General features: G+C 42.2%; 1 protein-coding gene across 1 annotated transcript in view; it reads right to left on the bottom strand.

Annotated features, from left to right (window-relative positions):
* SPATA16 (spermatogenesis associated 16) overlaps positions 1 to 22,122 on the bottom strand; it is a 148,188-nt gene that overhangs the window by 94,311 nt on the left and 31,755 nt on the right. The window contains exon 2 of the mRNA XM_088132139.1: positions 15,770 to 15,915. Coding sequence (XP_087988265.1) covers positions 15,770 to 15,915 — 146 coding nt within the window. The remainder of the gene's footprint in view (positions 1 to 15,769; positions 15,916 to 22,122) is intronic.

Here is a 22,122-nt window from a genome sequence, read left to right as displayed (position 1 = left end):
TCTCACAAAAGATTTTAAAGGCAATTATTGCTTTTCCAAGCGGTTGTCAACAGTTGATAATAGCTATATTGATTTCCCCCCCACTAGATTATTGGCTATACCATTGCTTAGCAATAGCACTAGTACTTAACCACCCATTTTCTACTGTCAGAGCATGATGTGTTCTGATAGATGTAAACACACAGGTACTCATGACCCAGTGATAGGAAATGTCAACAAATTAGTTTTCAGGATTTTTTTTTCCTTTTCAAATTATACTTTTATTACCTTGAGAAGATCTGTTCTACAGCTCTTAACCTCCTTTTCTTCTCTTCTGGAAGAATACGTTAGCTCTGACACTTTAGAACTGAGATCTGAGATCTACTTTTGTTCATTTGAGAGTTTCAAGGCTTATCCAGATGATTGTTCACGGTGTGCCCTGACCACGTTTAAGCCTTGACAGCACTGTCTCAAGAGTCTCAGTGAAAACCAATAGCATGCAATTTTGTTTACAAGTTATGCAGACAGGAAGGAACAGCCTTAATGCAAAGGATGAACAAGAGAGAGAACTTTGATGTGAAAAGTACGAAGCTTAAATCTTCTTCCTTCATATCGTGACTTAATTTTTATCGGTTTGTTCTGGAACCATAAATGCAAGAGGCTGGTTAATGTTAGATGGTGTCAGTCTTCTTAAAAGCAAAACAAGAAGTATTTTGCAAATGTATCCCACGTTAAAATTCTTCCACCTCAGTAGAGCTACAAAAGATTGGATAGCTGAATTCCATGATTTATATATTACTTAGTCCCCTTAGTGCTTATACAACTACCTCTATAATTTTGAAACTTAAACTTTATTACAGCCAAAGACCAGCACAGAACAGTACAATATAAAAAGAATTTAAAAAAATCATATGATGAAGAGGAGGGAAATGTACATAATCAATCAGGGTAAAATGTACCCTGCCAGGCCACAATAGGTTCTAAAAACCTCTATGCTCAGAACTGGCTGTTAGAGCAGATGCTGTGAGTTGACAGCAATATTCTTTCAGCAATCTCATAGAGTGCTGGATGATATGGAAGACAGTATTGTACATGCCATGCTATCCAATCTGTGCTGGGCTTTTAAAGCTACCTTACTACCTTAGGACTAGAGGAGGACATTATCCTGTCATCAGTGTTTAAGTAAGAACTAGTTTGGTATAGTGGTTAAAGCACCAGGCTAGAAAGCAGGAGACTGTGGGTTCTAGTCCTGCCTTAGGCACAAAGCCAGCAGGGTGACCTTGGGCCAGTCACTCTTAGCCCTAGGAAGGAGGCAATGACAAACCACTTCTGAAAATCTTGCCAAGAAAACTGCAGGGACTTATCCAGGCAATTGCCAGGAGTCAACACTGACTTGAAAGCATGCGTGTGTGAAAAGTTGGGAAAGGAATTTTAAAAAATAATGTATGTTAAGCCTTTGTGGCAGGAGGGTTTAAAACCTTTGTGGCAGGAGATTAACATTAATAGGTAGAATAGGCCCCTTTTAATTAGAACTTAAAGAATGCTGGGTAGACAGTGTTAAAAAAAAATCCCTAAATCTACCACTAGCTTGTAGTTGTAATTTTTCCTTTCTCTAAATGCATCTGGGTATAGTATCAGTCCAAAGCATTCTGAGTTCTCACAAAAATTGTGATTATTTGCTGACAGCACAATCAAATTTAAACAGGGAACTCTGCCATGTACCAAAACATTTCTCTGTATTATCAAACTGAATGGGACAGAGGGGAATTGAGAAATTTTGGCCCAGTGTTAACTTTCACAAGAAAACATTTTTTTCTAGATGGGTCACTTCTGTTTGTTCATTTGCAGAGGATTTATTCAACAGGTAGAAGATCCTAGTTAAACCTTAGTATCTCCAGTTAGGATCTGGAAATACTTTTCTTTGATACTCCAACTAAAGGGATCAACAGTTTGACATAATATAAGACTGCTCCCTGTCTTCTTAAATTTTATTAGACATGGATTGTCTGATGTGTCAATTCTTATTCACTTTTCCTCTGTTATAGGCATGTACAGTTTTGATTTGGTAATCACACATGTCACTTGGCCAAGGACTTGGCATAAAAGTATGAGGTTAAAAACCTATGTATCTGATATATGGCTGTCAAGATGTTCTCAGTTTGGTACCAGCTTGGTCCAGCTTGTAGGTCCAGTCAAAGGTACAATAAATGCATATTATGCTTCTCAATGTGAAGATAGTTCTTCCTCCCTTCCAAGAACCAGATACAAATGGAAAGGATTGGACTTTAACTCAGTTCAACATGAGTATTGTGACAGCATTCATCATTTCACTTGAAGCAGCAGAATAGCTTGAGGGTCCAGGTTTGGTTGTAAGGCATCTGTTTTCTACCTTCCAGCCAAGGGAAAGAGTTAGAGATGCCCTAAGATCAGCTGTGGTGCAGTTGCAGTGAGCCCCAGCATATGTTGCTTGAGGTAGTTTCCTTTCTTTGCTTAATAGTTGGGCCACTCCTATTTGGCAGATCTGAAGAAAATTGCTTGAAATCCTGGAGATTTCCTCTGTCTCCATCAACCATATGAGGAGGACTAACGGTTTGACTCAATACACAGCAGCTTTTAATACTCCTGTCAGCCCAAACAAAGTTCTTCAAGATGCAGCAAACATTCTAAACATTGTCCAGTTGTATGTAGTAACCACCACCACACAGAGAGCTTGTAACTGAAAGGTGATAGATGACTATTATACATTTTAAAACATTTCTTACAAATGTTCTAAAAACACCACCAAACAGCAACAGAAATGACGAAGAGCGATGTTTCTGTATTCTTGTAGAATGAAATACAGTACTAATAAATAACATTACAAGCTTCCAGTGACAGCCATAATTCATTTTTCTCTGTATCAAATATTTGTTATTACTTTATGCACATCCATACATCTGAGTTAAGAGAACTATGCAAATCAAACTCCAAATGTAATTATTTGGCCTGACTTTCCACAATGTTTCCTTCTTGTCTCTCTTGAGTAGCTCTACTGTATGAAATAGATTTTCAATTATTTTTATTTTCCCTGAAACTAAGTTCTATCCTCTATCAGTAAATCATTTGGTCAGCCCCTGTAACCAACTAGCCTTTGAATAAGAAGGTGTATCAAGCTTATATATCTGTATCTCTATATATCTGTATATCTTAAAAAAACCTTTCTAAATAAAAACTCTCCATCCATACTCTTAGATGGGGTAGCACTTCCCCATTCCAAAGTGATGCACAATCTGGGGCTCCTGTTGGACTCCCAGTTCCTATTTGAAAAATAGGTAGCAGCTATGGCCAAGGGGGTCTTTACCCAGCTCCATATGGTGCTCCAGTTACTACCTTCCTGAATCAGGAGGGCCTTTAGATAGTCACTCATGCCCTGACTCAAGGCTCAGCTACAGCAATGCACTCTACATGAAAACCTCTTGGAAGCTTCAACTGATCCAGAATGTAGCAGTGTGGCAATGATGGGTGTGCCTTGGTTATGCCCATGTGACACCTCTACTGTGTGAGCTACATTGGTTGCCAGTCTGATTTCAGGTGCAATTGAAGGTGTCGGATATCACTTATAAAACCTTACATGGCATAAGGGCAGTTTATCTGAGACTGCCTGTCTCCCATGGTTTCTGCCAGGCCTGTAGGTGCTAATAGAGTTGGCTTGCTCCAGGTCCCTTTGATCAAATAGCGTCCTCTATCAGGACTCAGGAAGTGTGCCTGCTCTGTTGCCTCACCTGCCCTTTGGAATGAGATCCCTCCTTAAATCCATGTGGTTCCCACACTGTTTTCATTCTGTAAAGCCTTGAAAACCTAGTTGTTTTTCCAGGTCTTGGGTTGAGATAGATGGGGTCTCTTGCTGAGTATGTTGGTTATTTTTTGGTTTTGTTTCTGTATTAGGCCCAGATCCCATCTTTGTTTTGGTTTGTATTGATTTTTATGGTATCACTTTGTGAGCTGCCCAGAGTCAGTTGGAGTTGGGTGGTGCCTAAATTTAAATAAATAAATAAATAAATAAATAAATAAATAAATAAGTAAGTAAGTAAGTAAGTAAGTAAGTAAGTAAGTAAGTAAATGGAAGAGGCCTATGCTCAACTTACACATGAGTTTAGTGGGATAAATGCACTGAACTCAGTTGGATCGTGTCCAGGCAGTTTTAATTTAGAATATTATGAATCACCATGGAATCTGTTGTTTTGGATCAGGCTGACATCACTGGATTTATTAGCTCTGCAAGCAATGAATTTACAATGCAATCAGTCTCGCTGCATACGTTACAGAATTTTGCAGACAGAAAGTTCAGCTCATTGAACAATAAAGTGTAGATTATTTTGATCCTGGGCCTAAAGTATGATCTCTGTCTCTAATGAAGAATCTATCCATTAGCTGAGTCTCTGATGTTGCCTCCTATTATAACTTCCCTGTGGGCAAGCTTTGCAGTGTTTAGTGCAAAAGTGATCAACAACCTATTTCCATCCCAAACCAGAGAAGCCGACTGGCCTAGATATATGTTTTTCATGCTAGATTGTGACCTTTATCAGTATAAATCTTTCTTATAATACCTTTGTGTATAAAACACAATTCTGTTTATTAAAATTAGCATTTTCCTGCTGTCTTCAGGAAGGAAAATCCATGTGCAGAGAAATATCCTTTGCAGAATTTATTGCATACTGATTTACATTCTTGGATGCTTGTTATAATTGGTTTACAGAAGATACAATTTCTGGTGTTTCTTTCCTTGATTTATGCCTCTCCTCTTTTTTTATGGAAGATTTAAGTGACATACATTGATGTGTGTTATCTATTTCTTGGACTGAAAACAGATCTAACTGCAGATGGAAGGTATACTGATGCACTGCAAAAGGTATGAAAAAATGTATTACCAGTAAGAATCATTTGTTATGGCCCAGATCAAGACATGCAGTGAAAGAAATTTACATACATGTTGCAAGGATGTATGTTCTAGGGGATATCGCATGAAAGCAATGTATCACTGATAGATTGATATGTCATTCCCTGTGTATCTGATAGCACCTGTAATTTCTGATCTGCAAGTAATACAGCTTGGAAAGACACTTCTACATTTTGGGGACAATTCTGCTTCACTAATTTTATCATGCAAAACCATCAGTTTGTTTTATTGGAAACTAGATAGATGTAAGATTACTGTAAAGCACCCTACAGGGGCCTGCCTTTGAAGACTACCTGGAATGTGCAATTGGTCCAAAATACTTCATTTCATATGTTGGAGAAACAGTTACCATACCATCCCTATTGGTTTGAATCGAATTGAATTTGGGTGCAATTCAAAGTGCTGGTTTTAACTAATAACACCGAAATGATTTATTGCTAAATTATCTATAGGACTGCTTCTAGCACCCCAAAGTGGCCCTCCTTAATTGCCTAGTATGTACATTGCATCGACAGTCTTTGATAGTCCCCCACTTTCATATAATGAAGTGGGCAGGGTCCAAAAACAGCGCTGACCCATATTGACCCATACACCTTGGAACACCATCTCTCCCAAGATTAAGGCAGCACCCTCATTGCTGACTGTCTGGAAATTAGAGAAACCTGTTTGGTTCCAGAGGGCATGTGGATGTCCTGGGGAATGTTGTTATTGTGTGGACCTTATTTACTGTACTTGTGTTAGGTTGGGTTATTTTTTATCATTGATCTTGTTATTGATTTTCAATGCCTAATACGTTTTCATTGACATAAACCACTGGGTATTGGTTCAATTATGGTGGCATAGAAGCTCAGTAAATAAGTACATTAAATAAGTTGAATGAGGTGCTTGTACATATGAAGTAAGGATACTTCAGAGCCAATCACACCTACCTGTCTGGTGATATTTTTGGCTCTAACTTTGCACACAAACCCTGTATATATAGAACAGGTTTTAAAAAAAAAATCATTGGCTGAATAATAAAAAACACGAACCTCTAAAACTGTCATACTGAGTCTGAGTCAGACCAATAAGTGTTCTGGCCTAACTACCTGCTTTGATTGGTCCTTGTGAAGTCTTAGACAAATGATGAAGTTGGAGACAGAATTTGGCACACACACAGACATACACATATACTCCCCCACCAATGCATCACACATATATACAAAACATGTGCTCTACTATTAAACTATGGCCTTTGCCCATAGTTCTTTTTTTAGACAGTATTTCATCTTCTCAGACATGTCTGATGTATATCTAAGATCTCTTAGTATGTTCAGTTTCCCAAGATTTCCAGTAATTTGTTCATGACTGAGAGAAAAATTGTTGCTGATTTTTCTCCTGTTGGTGGTTCACAATAACTCAATTAATGTATTAATTTTTAAGATGCCAGCAGCCTTTCTCTTGCTTTTCTTGCTAGCACATCTTTGTAATGTGAACATGAAATGAATCTGTGCTTCCTTTGTGAAAAAAATGTCTATTGATGCAGACACATCATTCATCTACTGCAGTGTTTCTCAACCTTGGTAACTTGAAGATGCGTGGACTTCAACTCTCAGAATTCCCCAGCCAGTATGGGCTGGCTGGGGAATTCTGGGAGTTGGTCCACACATCTTCAAGGTGCCAAGGTTGAGAAACACTGGTCTAATGTAAGCATGCTTTCATTTTCACACATGCATTTCTTTCAGTGGATAGTTCACACATGCATGGATCTTAATTGCTTACAGAACACCTGCTAACTAGCAGGTTAATGTGTGAACTAAGTAGAAAACCACTGTACTTTAATTAATTAAATATCATGGATGGAAGTTTCATGTTATTTATGAAAGCCTGTTCACATCTGCACATTTTCATCTAATATTAGAGTAATAAAGTGATGGATTTGTCCAGTGCGTATTAGGAATTTGGAGATGGATCAAAAGGGAATACTCTCAACCTCTCATTCACCTGGAAATGTCTGAAAATATGAGGAGAGTATATGGATGAATTGCTAACTGTCAGTGTTGACATAATGCATCCATAATTTTTTGGATATATTGGGTAGATTTAATATCCACCCAATATGTCCTGGTTTGTTAAAAGTCCTTTGCAACTGATCAAGATCTCTCCATTTTGATTCTTCACATTAATATAGAAAAATCAATAGATTTTTTCCCCCCAGGTGCTCTGTTTTAATTTTGTCTCCAGCCCAGTCATCCAAATAACTTTCAAGAGCTGGATAACTTTTTGACACATCACAGTTAAAGCGATTCTTGCTTCAATCAGCTTATAATGTGTCTATGAAATCTTCAGTGGTCCAAATATCCATTCATATTACAAATGCTTCCCTTCTCCCTTTCATTAACAAAAATCAGATGTTCACATAAATATGACATGAGAAGGAATTAAATTGCTCAAAGGCAATGTAGGGTCAGAAATAGACATGATAAGAATGCATGTCTGCTGCTAAAAAATGCTTCATTTAACTTAGCCTTCTCTCCTGGAATTATTATGTTCCCCAGTTGCTAGTGCTGCTAGGGATGGTAATGAAAACATTCCATATATGGTCACTACATAAGTATGTTCTACTTTCCCAACCCTGGTGCTCTCCAGGTATGTTGGATTACAAGTCCCATGATCTCCAACTTCTGGGAGTTCAAGTATAAGATCTACAGAGGAGACACAGGTTGAAGAAGACCACACCAAGGAATATATATTTTTGGAAGCAACTATATTTGTTTGTTTTGGTGAAATGTATTTCCTGTCCACACACCATCATTTGCTCTAAGGGCTACAATCTCCCAATGGTTCTTATTTTCCTTAAGGTATATACACAAGGTGGGTCTGGCTGGAAAATGGGAGAGCAATTTGGATTGTGGAGTTCTTGGTGCTCTCCAGGCTTGGTTGTTTGCTTGCAAATGTTTCATTACTCAACTAGGTAACGTCATCGGTTTGGATTGACAAAGAATCCAAATGGCATAGAAGTTGAGATAGAGCAATCTACGCTTTTCTGTTGTGTTGATTCTCAGTTGAAAATCACCCTTCAGATTAACTACTATTTAAAACAAGGTAGGTTGTAGACAGAATATATTGGTAGATCGGCAAGTGATTTACAGTAGATTGGTAAGACAACCTAGGGGAGTCCCTTAGGTCCACTTCTGGTACTCAATTCCTGGGCTCAGAATTTCAATCAGATATATATCTGTCTTTTGTGTCACGCATGGGTTAGTGGAAGTCAGGCTTATAATAATAAAAGAGGTAGATTATAGAGACCTGAGGCCTGTCAAACCCTACTTTAAAGAATTGCTTCCTCAGGTATATATTTACCCAGACTGTACGATGTTTTTCAGAGATGCTTCTCCAAGTCCCAGTGCCAAGTCATATAAGGCAGGTAGTTGTTAGGGAGATGGCATTTGCTCCAAAATTCACTTGGTGTCCACATAATTTTTTTCAAAGCCACATGAATACTTTCAAAAACATTTTCTCACATTTAGTATTTCAGATCCTTTGGGATAGTTTTAGAGATAAGATACTGAAATTTCTGGTATAGCTATGAATTTTATTATATATGTTCCATTGCCCATATTTTTAAATGCTGTATTTAACATTCATCATTTATAGTTATATTAGGTAGGTGTATGTTTTGCTTTAGTGCAAACCACCCCAAAGAAATGTTCACAATGAGTTATACAAATATTTTGGATTGGTCAAACAAATAAATAAATGTTAGTTTCAGTGTAAAACTGCAAATGTGTAAAACTGCAGTAAGAATACTTATCATTTTTCTGATAGAATGACCACATAGCAATTTGTATGAATGAATTCCAAGGGAATTCCAAAGGAAAAAGTAAAAACAACCAAAAAGTAATTAATTATTTGTATATTTACAAAGTTGAATATTATATTAGGTATTATGACAAGGTAGGAAAAGGGTCTAACTTGGAAATAAGGTTTCTTTAAAAAATCTCAACTTCAGGTTATACAGAATCTTTTTCTCCAACACTGAACTGCTACAATCTCCAATTTTCACAAAAAGGAAATGGAGCCATATTGGCTATTAGAGGAATCATTTCCATTTCTCAAGGAATTTGTTTGCTTCAACTAAAACTGCAAACAGATCTGGAGGCAACAGCTGCTTTTGTATTTGGAAAAATGGGGATCAAATATTGTTTCTGTCTTTATTCCAGCAACTCAGAGAGAGCCCTAGTTGCAAATGAAAAGCATGACACCATCCTATTTTAATATTATATTTAATGGAAACTTGTGGCTTAAATACTGACCAGCTTCTCCTCTTCCCATTCTGCTTTGTTTAACAACTACCCAGGGAAAGAGCTCTAGAGAACATGAGAGCTTGCAGCCTGGATTGTTCTAATAAAAATATTATCCTAACATGGGTACTGGAATCTCTGCCAGTTACTGTTTCCATATGTGAAGAATCTAATTTTAATTCTCTTGGGTTTTTTAAAGGGCAGGTTGGACAAAGAAGGTCCAACCTTCTATTGCTGTTTCCAGAAAGTGGGTTGCTCAACACATAAGGTTAAGCAGTGTAAGAGTTAATTTGGCTATTAATTTTGTAGGCTGTTTCTCAGCTCTGATTCTTAGCCATGCAATATGCTATAATTGTAGCAGGCAAAAATATTCTCTCCACACCCTGTCCATCAACAGGGGGATGGGGATCAGGGTTGGTGCACGCATCCGTATTTTCTCTTCATGCATACAGTGATTTGCCAAATGTCAGAATAAGGGGTTTGGATCAACACACTCATCAATATGGCTGCAAAATCCCAAACTGTATCATATAGCAAGACATTATAGCACAGCTGCTCAAGAATTCCTCTAATTTTGTCCAATGGAAGGGATAGGGTTCTGCATATTCCCAGAGTTGTTAGCCACATTGTTGTTTACAATAAAAGCACAATATTCCAGTCTGGAATTTTTGTTCTACAGATATTTTTTTTAAAATCCAATGGATTAAAAAAAAAATCAATTTCCTAACAATTTACATTTGAGTATCTTCTAACACAGAAAGTCTTTCTGCACATCATCTCCTAATGATGCGTTGGTATTAGTAACTGCTAATGTATTCTGCCTAAGAACCATTTTTTAAAAATAAAATCACCTTGTTTTCACTTTCTGGCCAAGTAAATCTCCATGATTCAGGCTTTTCAAATGCAAATGTCCTCAGGGTTAGCTGTCTTTTCAAACATAACCACAGCTTTTTGAATGTAGTATTCAATAGTGTACATTTTGCTCTGATAGTTTTTTCCAGATTTTATTGGGGAAAGATAAATGCTAGTGACCTTCACCTGACACTACTGTTTGTCCTACTGTATAGCCCGGAGGGAGCAGAACAACCCATTTTGCTTCCATTGGAATTTATGGAAGAATTCTTTTATATGGCTTCTCTGCGTTCACTAGCAACATGTGCAGTATTTATTTATTTGTAATGTTTGTATGCTATTTTATCTGTCAGTATCTTTGCCAGGGAAGTCCGCAGGTTATGGTAAAAAAAAAAAAAAAAAAGTTCAAGATAGTGGCCGTGATAATGTAATTGTTTGTTGTGAGTCGCCCAGAGTTCCCCCACTGGGAGGAGATGGGTGGCTGAAAAATTTAATAAATAAAAAAATAAAAAATTGAAGTTCTGCTCATTTTCTAAGTGCATTGCATATACGGAGCTTCAATTGCGCTGTCTTGTCCGCCATCATGACTTTTTGACTGTTTCGATCATACCCTGCAAACACTCCTGACATCTACAGTGCGTTACAACTACAGCGTTCAACAAACTACCAAGACAGGATAAAAAGCAAAGGAACAAAAGAAGAACGAGCAGGTTAAAATGCAACTATCTTTAAGGAGCACCAAAGCCTTAATAAATATCTAAGAGAAATGTGGAGCAATCTTCTCTGTTTGAAAGGAAAGGTAGCCAAGAGGGAGCAAGGTAAGCAGTCAAGAAGGAGAAAAGCAAACTAGCCAAGAGGGAGCAATATAAGACCGCTTTGCCAGAAAAAAGAGGATATGAGGAGTTGGATTCCATTACCTTTTCTTAGGCTGATTTATAAGCACAGAAACACATTTAAAAATTCCCATCCAAATTTTAACTACTGATAGAGAATTGATTCCTTATGCAGATGGTTGGGTGTGTGTGTGTGTGTGTGTTTGTGTTTGTGCAATTTCCACTGAGATTACAGGGGCTGACCTTCCTTCCTAATTCGACTTTGGAATTCACTACCATGAGATGTGGTGCTGGTTACCTGCTTGGCTGGCTTTAAAAAAGGGTTGGGATCAATTCATGGAAGTCATGGGGATCAATGGCTATTAGCCTTGATGGCAGTATGACTTCCTCTGAAGGCCATCTACTGGGAGACTAGTGGGATTCCTTGGGCAGCTGGTTGGCCAATGTGAGAACAGACTGCTGGACTAGATGGCCACTGCTTATGTTCTTATGTTCTCCCATTTTCCCATTTCCTACAAAGTTTGCTGGCTCCCTACTCTTTGCAGCTACTTTGCAGCTGGCTCCCTACTCTTTCTATCTTCAGTAAGGATGATAAAATCCAAGGATGTAAATTTGGAAGGGACTACAAGCACCATCCAGTTCAACCCTCTGCAGTGTGAAAGAAAAACAATGAAACATATTTAAGAGGCATCTGAGAGTCTTTTCTGAAAAACTTCCAGGGACTGAGAGCCCACAGCCATTGTAGTAGACTGTGCCACTGTTATATAGATCTTACTGACGGAAAGTTTTTCCTTATATTTAAATAGATGTAGCTGCAACTTATACCCATTATTATTTCTAGTTTCTATGGCAGTGGAATATAGTTCCTGGGTATGTACCCTATGGCATCCTTTTATGTACCTGAACACTGAAACCAAGTATTTGGAGTCTTTTCTCCAGATTGTACATCCCAGGTTTCCTTAGTCTGTCCTGCTAGGGCTTATCCTCAAGTTCCTGTATTATCTTTGTCCCCTCCCTTGAACCCATTCTAACCTGTCAATATTCTTCTGGAAATCTGGTGTCCAGGTATGGTCTCACCAGTGCAAAGTAGAGGGGAATAAGGACTTCAGATATTCTTAATATAATGCTTCTTCCAATGTAGCCTGGAACTGTATGAGTCCTTCTAGCAGGTCTCTCACACTGCTGGCTCATATTCAGATAGTTGTCCATAACCACTTCCAAGTCCTCCTCTGATATGATACTTTGAAGCTATGAATCCCCCATACTGAATGTGTGCCCCGTTTTCCCTTCCTAAATATAATAAGCTATGTTTCTCCTTAGCTTTTAATATTCTAATATTTTAATATTCTAAGGTGTTTTTCATCATTCCCCTGCTTTCTTTGGTTATCTGTTAAGATTTCCATTTAGAATTAATTGTGATCTAGAATTAATTGTGTTATCTGCTACCTCCTTTGTCTTCCTCTCACTGTTGACATACTGGAAGAAACCCTCTTTGCCTCATTTTCTTCCTTTGCCTTCTATATTTCTGAGGTGAAGTTTTTGTAGACTTTCTTGGTTGTTACTCCTTCCTACCATTTCCAGTAAGCATCCTTTTTTTTTAGTCTCGATGAGCTATCTATTTGTAAACTGCCTATTCAACCAGGTTGGCTCCTTTTGTTTTCTTCCTGATTGAAATTATTTGGGACTGCACTATCCTTAATTCCCTTCTGAAGAAGTTCCAGCTGACTGCAACACCTATAAGGGTTTCTTCCCGTGGCAACTCCCTTACTATTTCTTTTAGTTTATTAGAGTTGGCCTTTCTAAAATCCATGGTTGGAGTTGGTTGATCTGTTGATCAAGAGTCAAGGACCCTAAGAATGCATGCTCACTTGCATCAAAATATCCACTATCTTAATATCTTCAATAAACGCCTCCCTGATAGTAAAGACTAAATGCAAGATAGCAGAGCTTCTAGTGTCCAAATAAACCTTTTGAAAGAAAAAAAGTATCAGCAACACAAGTCGAGAATTTATCGAACATCTTGTGTTAGGTGGTCCAACAGATGTCTAAGTAGCAGAAATCTCTCATCACAACCACTTCATGCTTTTCTGAGACTTCAGTTATCTGCTTTAATAAATCTTCATCTACTTTTTCTGACTGGTTTAGTGGTCTGTAGCAGACTCCTATCAAGACTCCTTTCTGTCACCTTGCCCTTTCATCTTAACCCAGATACTTTTGACACTTATATTGGTGGATTGCTGGTAAAGTTCATTCCTGATAATGTTAACTGGATAATATGCAACATTAATTGCATATTAGGCACTATTACTTGCATTCACCCAACTAATGGGATAGCCAGTTTGGCTCTAGTAACGTCTATTGTGGGTCTAAAATAAATATTTTTAGGATGCAAGTGTGCTGGGGAAATTTTGCTTGGTGGAAAAATAACCCTGATGATATCAGATATTAGGGAAAATCAGGATAGGACAGGGCTGAAAGGACACCTCTCCATGCGAATGTAGATTTTAATACTCAATTTTATTACTTCATGAATTGTATTCATGCATACAAGAGACTTTTTTCCTATTGTGAAATATGAGCCACAAATATCTATACAGCATAATGAACATAATGTATAACAAGTGTTATCATCCAAATTGTGGCTCACCCAACTATGAGTAAGTTAATAAAAAGATCACTTGAATAATTTGTACAATATTTCCTCTCCCAGTAATTAAGAAACAGTGGCAAACTTAAAGCAGCCATTCATCTTCCAGAAGGCTCTTTGTATAGCAGAATGAAATGAGTTTTAATCTCTTTTCTAGCTACATAGTTATTTTCCTAAGTGAGTGACATCTGAGTGACTAGAATTTGAGCCAAAGTCAACAGGAATGAATAGCTATGGTTAATTTATGACCTAACTTTAGGATGGGTGAAACAGCCATCATACCACTTCCACTTCAAGCATATTATTTTAAGAAGTATTTCTTATGTTAGTATGGGAAAAGAATTAAAAAGCTGTTTTGCATGCATGAAATCTTCCAGTGGTGTTAAAAAGTTTTGACAGACTCTGTAGCATATAGTTCATTAGAGAGCTGGTTCATTTTGGGAAGGCAAGAAAGCTTAGGTGAATTGGATTCAATTTATTTTCTTCTAGGAGGAATACAAAACGGGGGTTAACTTGCCACGTACAACCCATTGCTCACTGCACATTCTGCAAGCACAGATGGCCATCCAAGCATTGCTGAAATTCTTCCATGCCCCACCTGATTTTAATTAAAAGGAAATAAAATGGGAAGTTGTAATGCCGCACAACTAAGCTTCAACTTCCAACGTCATATTTATTTCAAAAAATGCCTTTGGGGCCCATGTAGGCATTCTCAGAAATAGTAGATAATTATAAGCCATTGCTTTGTTTAATGTGCCCAGCTGGAAGGAAGGAAGGAAGGAAGGAAGGAAGGAAGGAAGGACAAAGATAAACTATATTAATAGTTTTAGGGAACTCAAGGAGAGAGGGTAGCAGCTGATAACAATCTCAGGCATTTTGCCAATAGATGTCATGGCATCCTCTAAGAAATAGGAAGATAGCACAGACAGTTCTTCAGATCCCTCTGTCTTAGATAAGCCATTCTGTAACATAGGAGCCAGAGCAGAATCGGTCCCCAATAATCTGGGACCACTTCCCACATCTATGATCTAGACATATGAACACAGCCACCTATTACACATGGATGTTACGTTTGTGAAGGATAGAATTTGGAAGTAAAGGCATACCTCATTGCAGTTCAATAAACCTGCATAGATTTGCAGCCAGATCAGGACTAACGAGCCCCAGCTGAATTAAGGACGGGAAACTGCAGCCTACAGCTACCAGCTGTGGTCCACTGGAATATTTTATATCTAGATGTTACCATCTAGTGATCATCTAGATCCTGGTAACTGTGCTACAGCCATCAAGTAATAGTACAGAAAACCTCATTACTGGGAACAGCTTATTACTAGAAGCAAGTAGTACATCTTGAATGTCTGATAGTGCTCCCTGGTATACCAACTCTACCATGCCTGAGTCCTGACTTCTGATCTTTTCTATGAAATCTCAATCAGAACTCAGTTGGTTTGGCTTTTATTTCTAGACCAATGTTTTTCAAACTCGGCAACTTTAAGACATGTGGACTTCAACTCCCGGAATTCCCTAGCCAGCATGCTGGCTGGGAAATTCCAGGAGCTGAAGTCCACACATCTTAAAGTTGTCAAGGTTGAGAAACACTGGTCTAGACTAATGTATTGACTACTGTCCTACATGTTTCTCTGACAGCTAGTAACCTCTTTTGGAATTAGACTTTGGAGTATGCTTGTTTTGTTTAATTTTATACCTATGCTTTTGCTTCTCCTAGGCCCTCATTCAGGACAATCTGATAGGCTTGCTTTCCCCGTGACAAGTATTTAGTAAGAATGCCTTACATGTGGTTGAAAATTTTAAATATCCTTGTCAGCCGAAACATTGCATCTATGCAACTGGATATTATTTACCATTAGGGCATACTACAGTTTAGCAAAAACCTTCCCTGCATTTTCTATATTGGTTCTACTCCCATATTTTAGATCCACAGTTCTCTAAAACTTATGAACGGAAGAGCAAAACTTAAATGTAGTTTCACCTAGCCTGGTGCCTTGAAGATGAATTGAACGATGCTCCCATTATGGTTAGAGATTAAAAGTCATTTGACATTTCCTAGGAACTAAAGACAGTGTAGATGACATAGCATTGCATTTGCTGGATCACAGGATCATGTATGAGCTTGTACAATTTTTCATTCCCCGCCCCCCAACTGATCTTTGAGCATCCATTTACAAATATGGGCTTGAAGGCTCCCCTGAAAAGATTGCATCATGGTGTTTTGTTTTACCTGTGAGAATGATTCAGAGCAAGGTCAGGCTTTCTCATCTTCAAGTAGCAGATGACAAGCTTGGTTTCAATAAAACTGGCAATACTTGAAATATCTTTTGGAGAGGCTTCAAAGGGCTTCCCTAAAGCTGCACCTTTGCTGCAAAGCTTCAAAAAAGAAAGAAAGAAAGAAAGAAAGAAAGAAAGAAAGAAAGAAAGAAAGAAAGAAAGAAAGAAAGAAAGAAAAACAAAGCAAAATGAAAACATTGACTTACTTCTAGTTTGATACTAAGTAAATTACATTCTGAGATGAAACACAGTATGATCTAGGCTTTTGCATAAATAAACATACTAGACACTTACTATATCCTTGAAAGATAGATCAATATTGCTATCCTCATAGTATGTATGGAGGGAGCTAAAACTCATAGATATGGGCTTACCTATGGCCAATTAATATGTTTGTAACAGTGTAGGAGAATGAAATCACCTGGTTCTCTTAAATCATGATTGATTCCTCTGGGCTAATAGTTTGAGGTGTTATAAAGATGTACCTGATATGAAACCGGAAGATGGAAAATCTTTCCGAATTATTCTCATTTGCTACCACCACCACCAACAGCAATAATCTTAATAATTCAACCTGCTATACTGCTTAATTTGATGTACTGCTTTATTCGAACTGCCATCCCCCTTGGATCTTCTACATCCCTGGTAAGTGGTTCCATTGCTGAACACACATACCATTAAAGGATTTCTCCAACTGTTCACTTATGATCTATCCACTGGTGTAACTGAAGCCTATTTAAATTAGAGCTTGCCCTTTTCAGTATGGCAGGCTTTCAAACATTTGAAAATTAGCTTCCCCTTTAAATTCAGGCTAAATATGCTCAGCTCCTTCAACCTTTCCTCACAGAAAGGTTTTCCTTCCCTTTTTTTCTTAGTGTTGCCATCTTTGTTCCCTTTTTCTGCCTCTGCTTCCATATATCAGCAACCTTCTTCAGTTGCAACCATTGGAACTGTCCTCCAGAGGATAAGGCTGTCGCTACCATTGGGCAGACTGGAGCAATTTGATATGAAGTAGTATGAGGTCTTGTCAAATCTCTGTTCTTCTCTGCATCTGTTAAGGCCTTTAACACTTAGCCTGGGTTGCAAAAATCTGGACAGCATTAGACGGGAGCAAACAGAATTTTCTGTATCTCTTGGCTGCTGCCTTGTCATCTGGACTGATAGCCCAGATTTGGTTGTAACACTGCAGAAAGCATTGCAGAAAGATTAATTGCCACCCCAGAAGCGAATATTTGTAGCTCAGGGTTGAACTGTGGAGTCCTTGGGGTTCTCTGAGCTTGGTTGTTTTCTTGCAAACGTTTCGTTACCCGGCTAGGTGACATCTTCGGTGCTAGAATGGAATGGGGTTTGCTCTCTGTTTATGTACTGTGACGTGCCCTGCCAGTGTTGGTGGGGATGGGGGTTTTGTTTTGTTTTATTTTATCCCTCTGGCAGTTCCTTGATTCAGGTATTGTTTACTGCTTGATTGTATGTCTGGTGATAGTCTTGGTGTTAATCTCTGCTTATCTGGGTGATGATTGCTGGTGAGAAGATGTTCTGGTCTTTTGTCTTCCTTTCTATTGTCTCTTTTGAATAGTGTGTAGATGTTGTTTATCTCTATGTGCCTGATGATGGCTGCCTTGTCTGAATACGAAGCTTCCAAGAATTCCCTTGCATTTTTGGATTTAGCTTGGTCTAAAATGCTGACAGTTTCCCAATTGAAACTATGGTTATAGCTGTCCATGTGTTGTGAGATTAAGGAGTTCTCATCATGTCTTCTGACTGCTAGTTGGTGTTCATGGATGCACTCTGCCAGCCCTCTGCCTGTCTGTCCTACATAGTGGTTGTTACAGTCCTTATACTGTATGTTGTAGATGACTCCTGTTTTTTCTTCTTGGGCTACTTGGGCTGTAGGTTTGCATAAGATGTTTTGGAGGGCTTTAGTTGGTTTGTGTGCTACAGAGATGCCATGTGGTTGTAATAGTCTGTTGGTAGTTTCTGAGACATTTCTGATGCATGGCAGCTATCCTTTTCATGGCTTGTGTTGGTTGTGTTGTAGTAGGTTGAGTGGCCAGGCACTTTTTGATAAAGTTGTGTGGATATCCATTTTGTTGGAAGATGTTGTATAGGTGGTCTCTTTCCTTTTTCTGCTGTTCTGGGTTGCTGCAATGCATTTGTGCTCATTTGAATGATGTTGTTACACAGCTCTTCTTGTGGGAGGTTGGGACAAGTCCCTTTGTTAATGGACTACATGATTAGTGTGGGTAGTCTTCTGATAGACTTGGGTTTCTAATTTGCTGTTGTTTCCACTGCTGATGAGGATATCCAGGAAGGGTAGTGTGCAGCCTTAGAAGCAGCATTTAAAACTACATGACTTAACACAGAGACCCAAGAATATTAAGGCAGACAATCATAACACAGATCAGAAGAACACAGTATCAGCACCAATTCAAAGCAGAGAACAGAGCAGCCCTCAATAGCCTAACCTCCCACAAGAAGAGCTGTGTAACAACTAGCACCGAAGATGTCACCTAGCCAGGTAACGAAATGTTTGCAAGAAAACAACCAAGCTCAGAGAACCCCAAGGACTCCACAATTGCCACTCTAATCATCTTATGTACATGGTTGAAAAGAGCACTACCATGCCCTTCATTTCAAGAAGCATAATATATTGGGCCAGCTCTGTTAGATGGCTCTCTCTAATTTAGAAGAGTACTATCCTCTCTGGAAGAGAATCCTTCTCTCTTCACTGCCACCGAGAGTCACATTTTGTGAGATGGGCATATGAATATGACAAATGAATAAATAACTAAATAAATATGGCTCATTCATTACCAGTACTGATATTGTAGGATCTGTCACCTGACTTTGAAGTGTCAAAGCTCCTCGTTGTGACACTGAATAAGGTCTGTATGGAAAAGTAGCAGAGAAGGCACTGAGAAGGCAGCCTCTAGAAGCCTTGGGTGCTTGGTGTCAGGTTCGGTCAGCACGAGGCTTCAGGGAAGCACGGGGTTGCAGGGAAGCTCGCAACCAGACCACGCGGAATCCACCGGCGGTAGCTAGCGGGGAAAAGAGGAACCGAAAGCGCCGCTAATTAACGAGCCACCTGCGGCCAGCTAAACAGGAAAACCGCAGCGGAAGCTTTTAACTATGAACTGATAACGGCGCGAGCAAGCAAGGAACGGGGCCGCAGGGCAGCGAAACAAGATCGCAACGCAGCACAGAACCCGCGGGTCTGCACGTAGCGGGGAGGGACCAACCCAGCCGGAGGGGGACTGGCAATCAAGGACAATGGACTCTGACCGACCCTGCCATCATGAACGATCAGGGGGGGCATTGGGGGGCCTAATAGCCCACAGCTGCAACGCGATCACGAGGCGGGAAAAAGCGCGGGAAGGGGGGAATATAACAAGTGATGCAATTGTACCAAGCCAGTCCTGGCTTTGCTTGTGACTACTACGTTACGCATGAGTAAACCTTCTTTGTGAACCACACGTGTCACGAGAGTTTCTCTGTCGAACGGGGCAAATCTCACATAAAGCCAGGACTCACCGTCAGCGCTACCCGGTACCACCGAGGAGCGTTTTCTTTCTCAATACAGGCATGACCAGTGACGAGGAATCCGTGGGTCAGCTGGAGCGCGAGGGATCCAGGCTCGCGGAAGGGCGGTCGGAGCCGCCCGGGAGCGACGGGGCAGCGGCCAGGGCCGGGCGCACTCCATCCGAGCGGTGGTCGATGGGCGTGAACCAAGGACCAGACGATTCAGGCGTTACGATGACCCGGGGTTCGGGGTTCCGGAACCGTGAGTGGAGCGAGAAATTCACCCGACTAGAGGAGAGAGTCGAGCGACGCCTAGACGCTGTGGAGGCGATGCTCCAGACCCTACTACAGAGAGTGGGGCCACCGGCGGTGAACGAGGAGGCGAGCGACAGGGGGGGCGGTCCGACACCCCCGCCGGCACCACCCACGGCGCCCCGGTCGGAGGACCAACGGGCGGCAGACGCCCTGAGACTTCGAGGTATCACTGGGAAGTTCTCAGGGGACCCCGAACAGCTGCCGCACTTTCTGACGCACGTCAGGGGGTTCATGCAGAGGGGTGGTCACCTATTCGCTAGAGACGAGGACAGGGTATCCTACGTGGCCGAGCTGCTAGATGGCCAAGCAGCCAGCTGGGTGATCGGGCTGTACGATGCCAACGCGGCGGAACTACGGAGTTTCCCGGACTTCATGCAGGCGCTCCGGGACAGATTCGAGGACACATTGAGCGCCAAGCGGGCGGAGGACGACATCCTACAGTTCAGACAGCGGGGCAAATCGGTATCGGAATATGCCCTGGAGTTCCGGAGGTTGGCCGAGAAGCTCGCGGACTGGCCGGAGTCCCTGAAGGTGAAGTATTTTAAGAGGGGACTCAACCCAGAGATCCTGGAACGGGCACTGGGGCGGGACGACCCGTCCACAGTGAAGGATTGGATCTGGCTGGCCGGAACGGCGGAATCGGCGTGGCGGCAGATCCAACAGAGCACAAGACGACGGGACCAGGCGAGGGACCGGCCGAGGGAGAGGACCCCCGAGGAGAGACGGAGCGGTCGACGGCAGTCCACCGGGAGGCGAGAGGCGACCAGAGCCCCGAATCTGTGCTTCCGATGCAGAGGCAGAGGCCACCGAGCGGCGCAGTGCCCGACGGAGCGGGAAGGCGCCCCACCACGGCCCGAAGTCAAAACCCCGCGTGCGAACGGGAAAAGGACCGGTGACCGACCGCGGAAGGGGGCAGTGGCGGCGGTGACCGAGAAAGGACGCGGGGGGTGGTCGACCCCGGAGACAGCATCCTCCGGAGAGGACTCGGAGCCGGCGGGAAACGAGGCGCGCTCGCACTGAACGGCGTCCCAGTGCGAGCAGGGGAGTCGAGGCGCGCGGACCCAATAGGAGACGAGGACTGCCCACCGTTCCGGGTGAGGATACACGTCCGGGGGGTGAGATCCGGAGGGGAGGCGCAGCTACGGGCGCTACTGGACTCGGGCTGCACCCACTGCTTGATGCACCCAGCGGTGGTCTCGGGGCTCGGGCTACAGCTGAGGCGCCTCCGGGAGCCCATTTCATTCAGCCAGTTAGATGGCACGCTGGCAGGGGGGGGGCCAGCTCAGTATTACACCGAGCCGGTCCAGATGACGATCGGGAGTCACCGGGAAGAACTGAGGTTCGTGGTGGTCCCGGTGGCCGACTACGTGGTGGTACTAGGCTTGGCGTGGCTGCGGCGGCGGAACCCACGAGTCGACTGGACGGCGGAGGCAGTGCGGTTCGGGGTCGACAGACCGGCGAGGGGCGAGAGCAGAGGGGACCGAGCCGTGGAGACGGAGGCAGCCGCAACCACCGGCGGACAAGCGGAGGGTCCGGGACACCGGGAGACGGGGCGAGAGCAGATGGGGCCCGAGACCCGGGCGGCAACAGCAACAGCAGCAGCAGCAGCGCCGGGACCCCGGAGACCCGCCACGATCCCGAGGCGAGGGGAGGCAGCGGCGACTGGCGAGGCGACCGCAAAGCGAGGGGCTGGACCCGGGGAACCCCCGACGGGCGGCGGAATCCCGAGGCAGTATCGAGACCTGGCGGCAGCGTTCGGGGAGAAGGAGTCCGACCAGCTCCCACCACACCGGCCCAGTGATTGCGCCATCGAGCTAGAGCCAGGAGCGACCCTGCCTAAGCCGAAAATGTACTCCCTGTCGAGGAGGGAGATGGGGGCCCTGCGCGAGTTCATAGACAAGAACCTAGCGCGGGGATTCATCCAACCCGCGAAGTCACCATTAGCGGCCCCGGTGTTATTCCGGGAGAAGAAGGACGGCTCACTCCGTATGTGCGTAGACTACCGGGGGCTGAACGCAATCAGCACGGAGTACAAATACCCCCTCCCCCTGATGAAGGACTTGATGTCGCATCTGTTGAAGGGGAGGGTGTTCACAAAACTGGACTTGCGCGAAGCCTACTTCAGAGTTAGGATCCGCGCAAAAGATGAGTGGAAGACGGCGTTCAACACCCCGCTCGGAAGCTACCAGTTTTCCGTGATGCCGTTCGGATTAAAAGGGGCCCCGGGGGTATTTATGCAGCTAATTAATGAGGTGCTGCACGACCTACTCTACCGGGGCGTCCTGGTCTACCTGGACGACATCCTCATCTACACCGAGACCCTGGCGGAGCACGTGAGCCTGGTGCGCACGGTGCTCCAGAGACTGCTGAAGGCACAGCTGTACGCAAAGCTCTCGAAATGCGAGTTCCATCGAGAGCAACTAGACTACCTCGGCTACCGAATATCCAGCCGGGGAATTGAGATGGACCCGG

This window comes from Python bivittatus, unplaced genomic scaffold (genome assembly GCF_059951505.1).
Source record: "Python bivittatus isolate LINGU-HERP-01145 unplaced genomic scaffold, Pbiv_v1 ctg000980_np1212, whole genome shotgun sequence".
Classification (NCBI taxonomy): domain Eukaryota; kingdom Metazoa; phylum Chordata; class Lepidosauria; order Squamata; family Pythonidae; genus Python; species Python bivittatus.
This window is presented reverse-complemented; position numbering and strand designations above follow the sequence as displayed.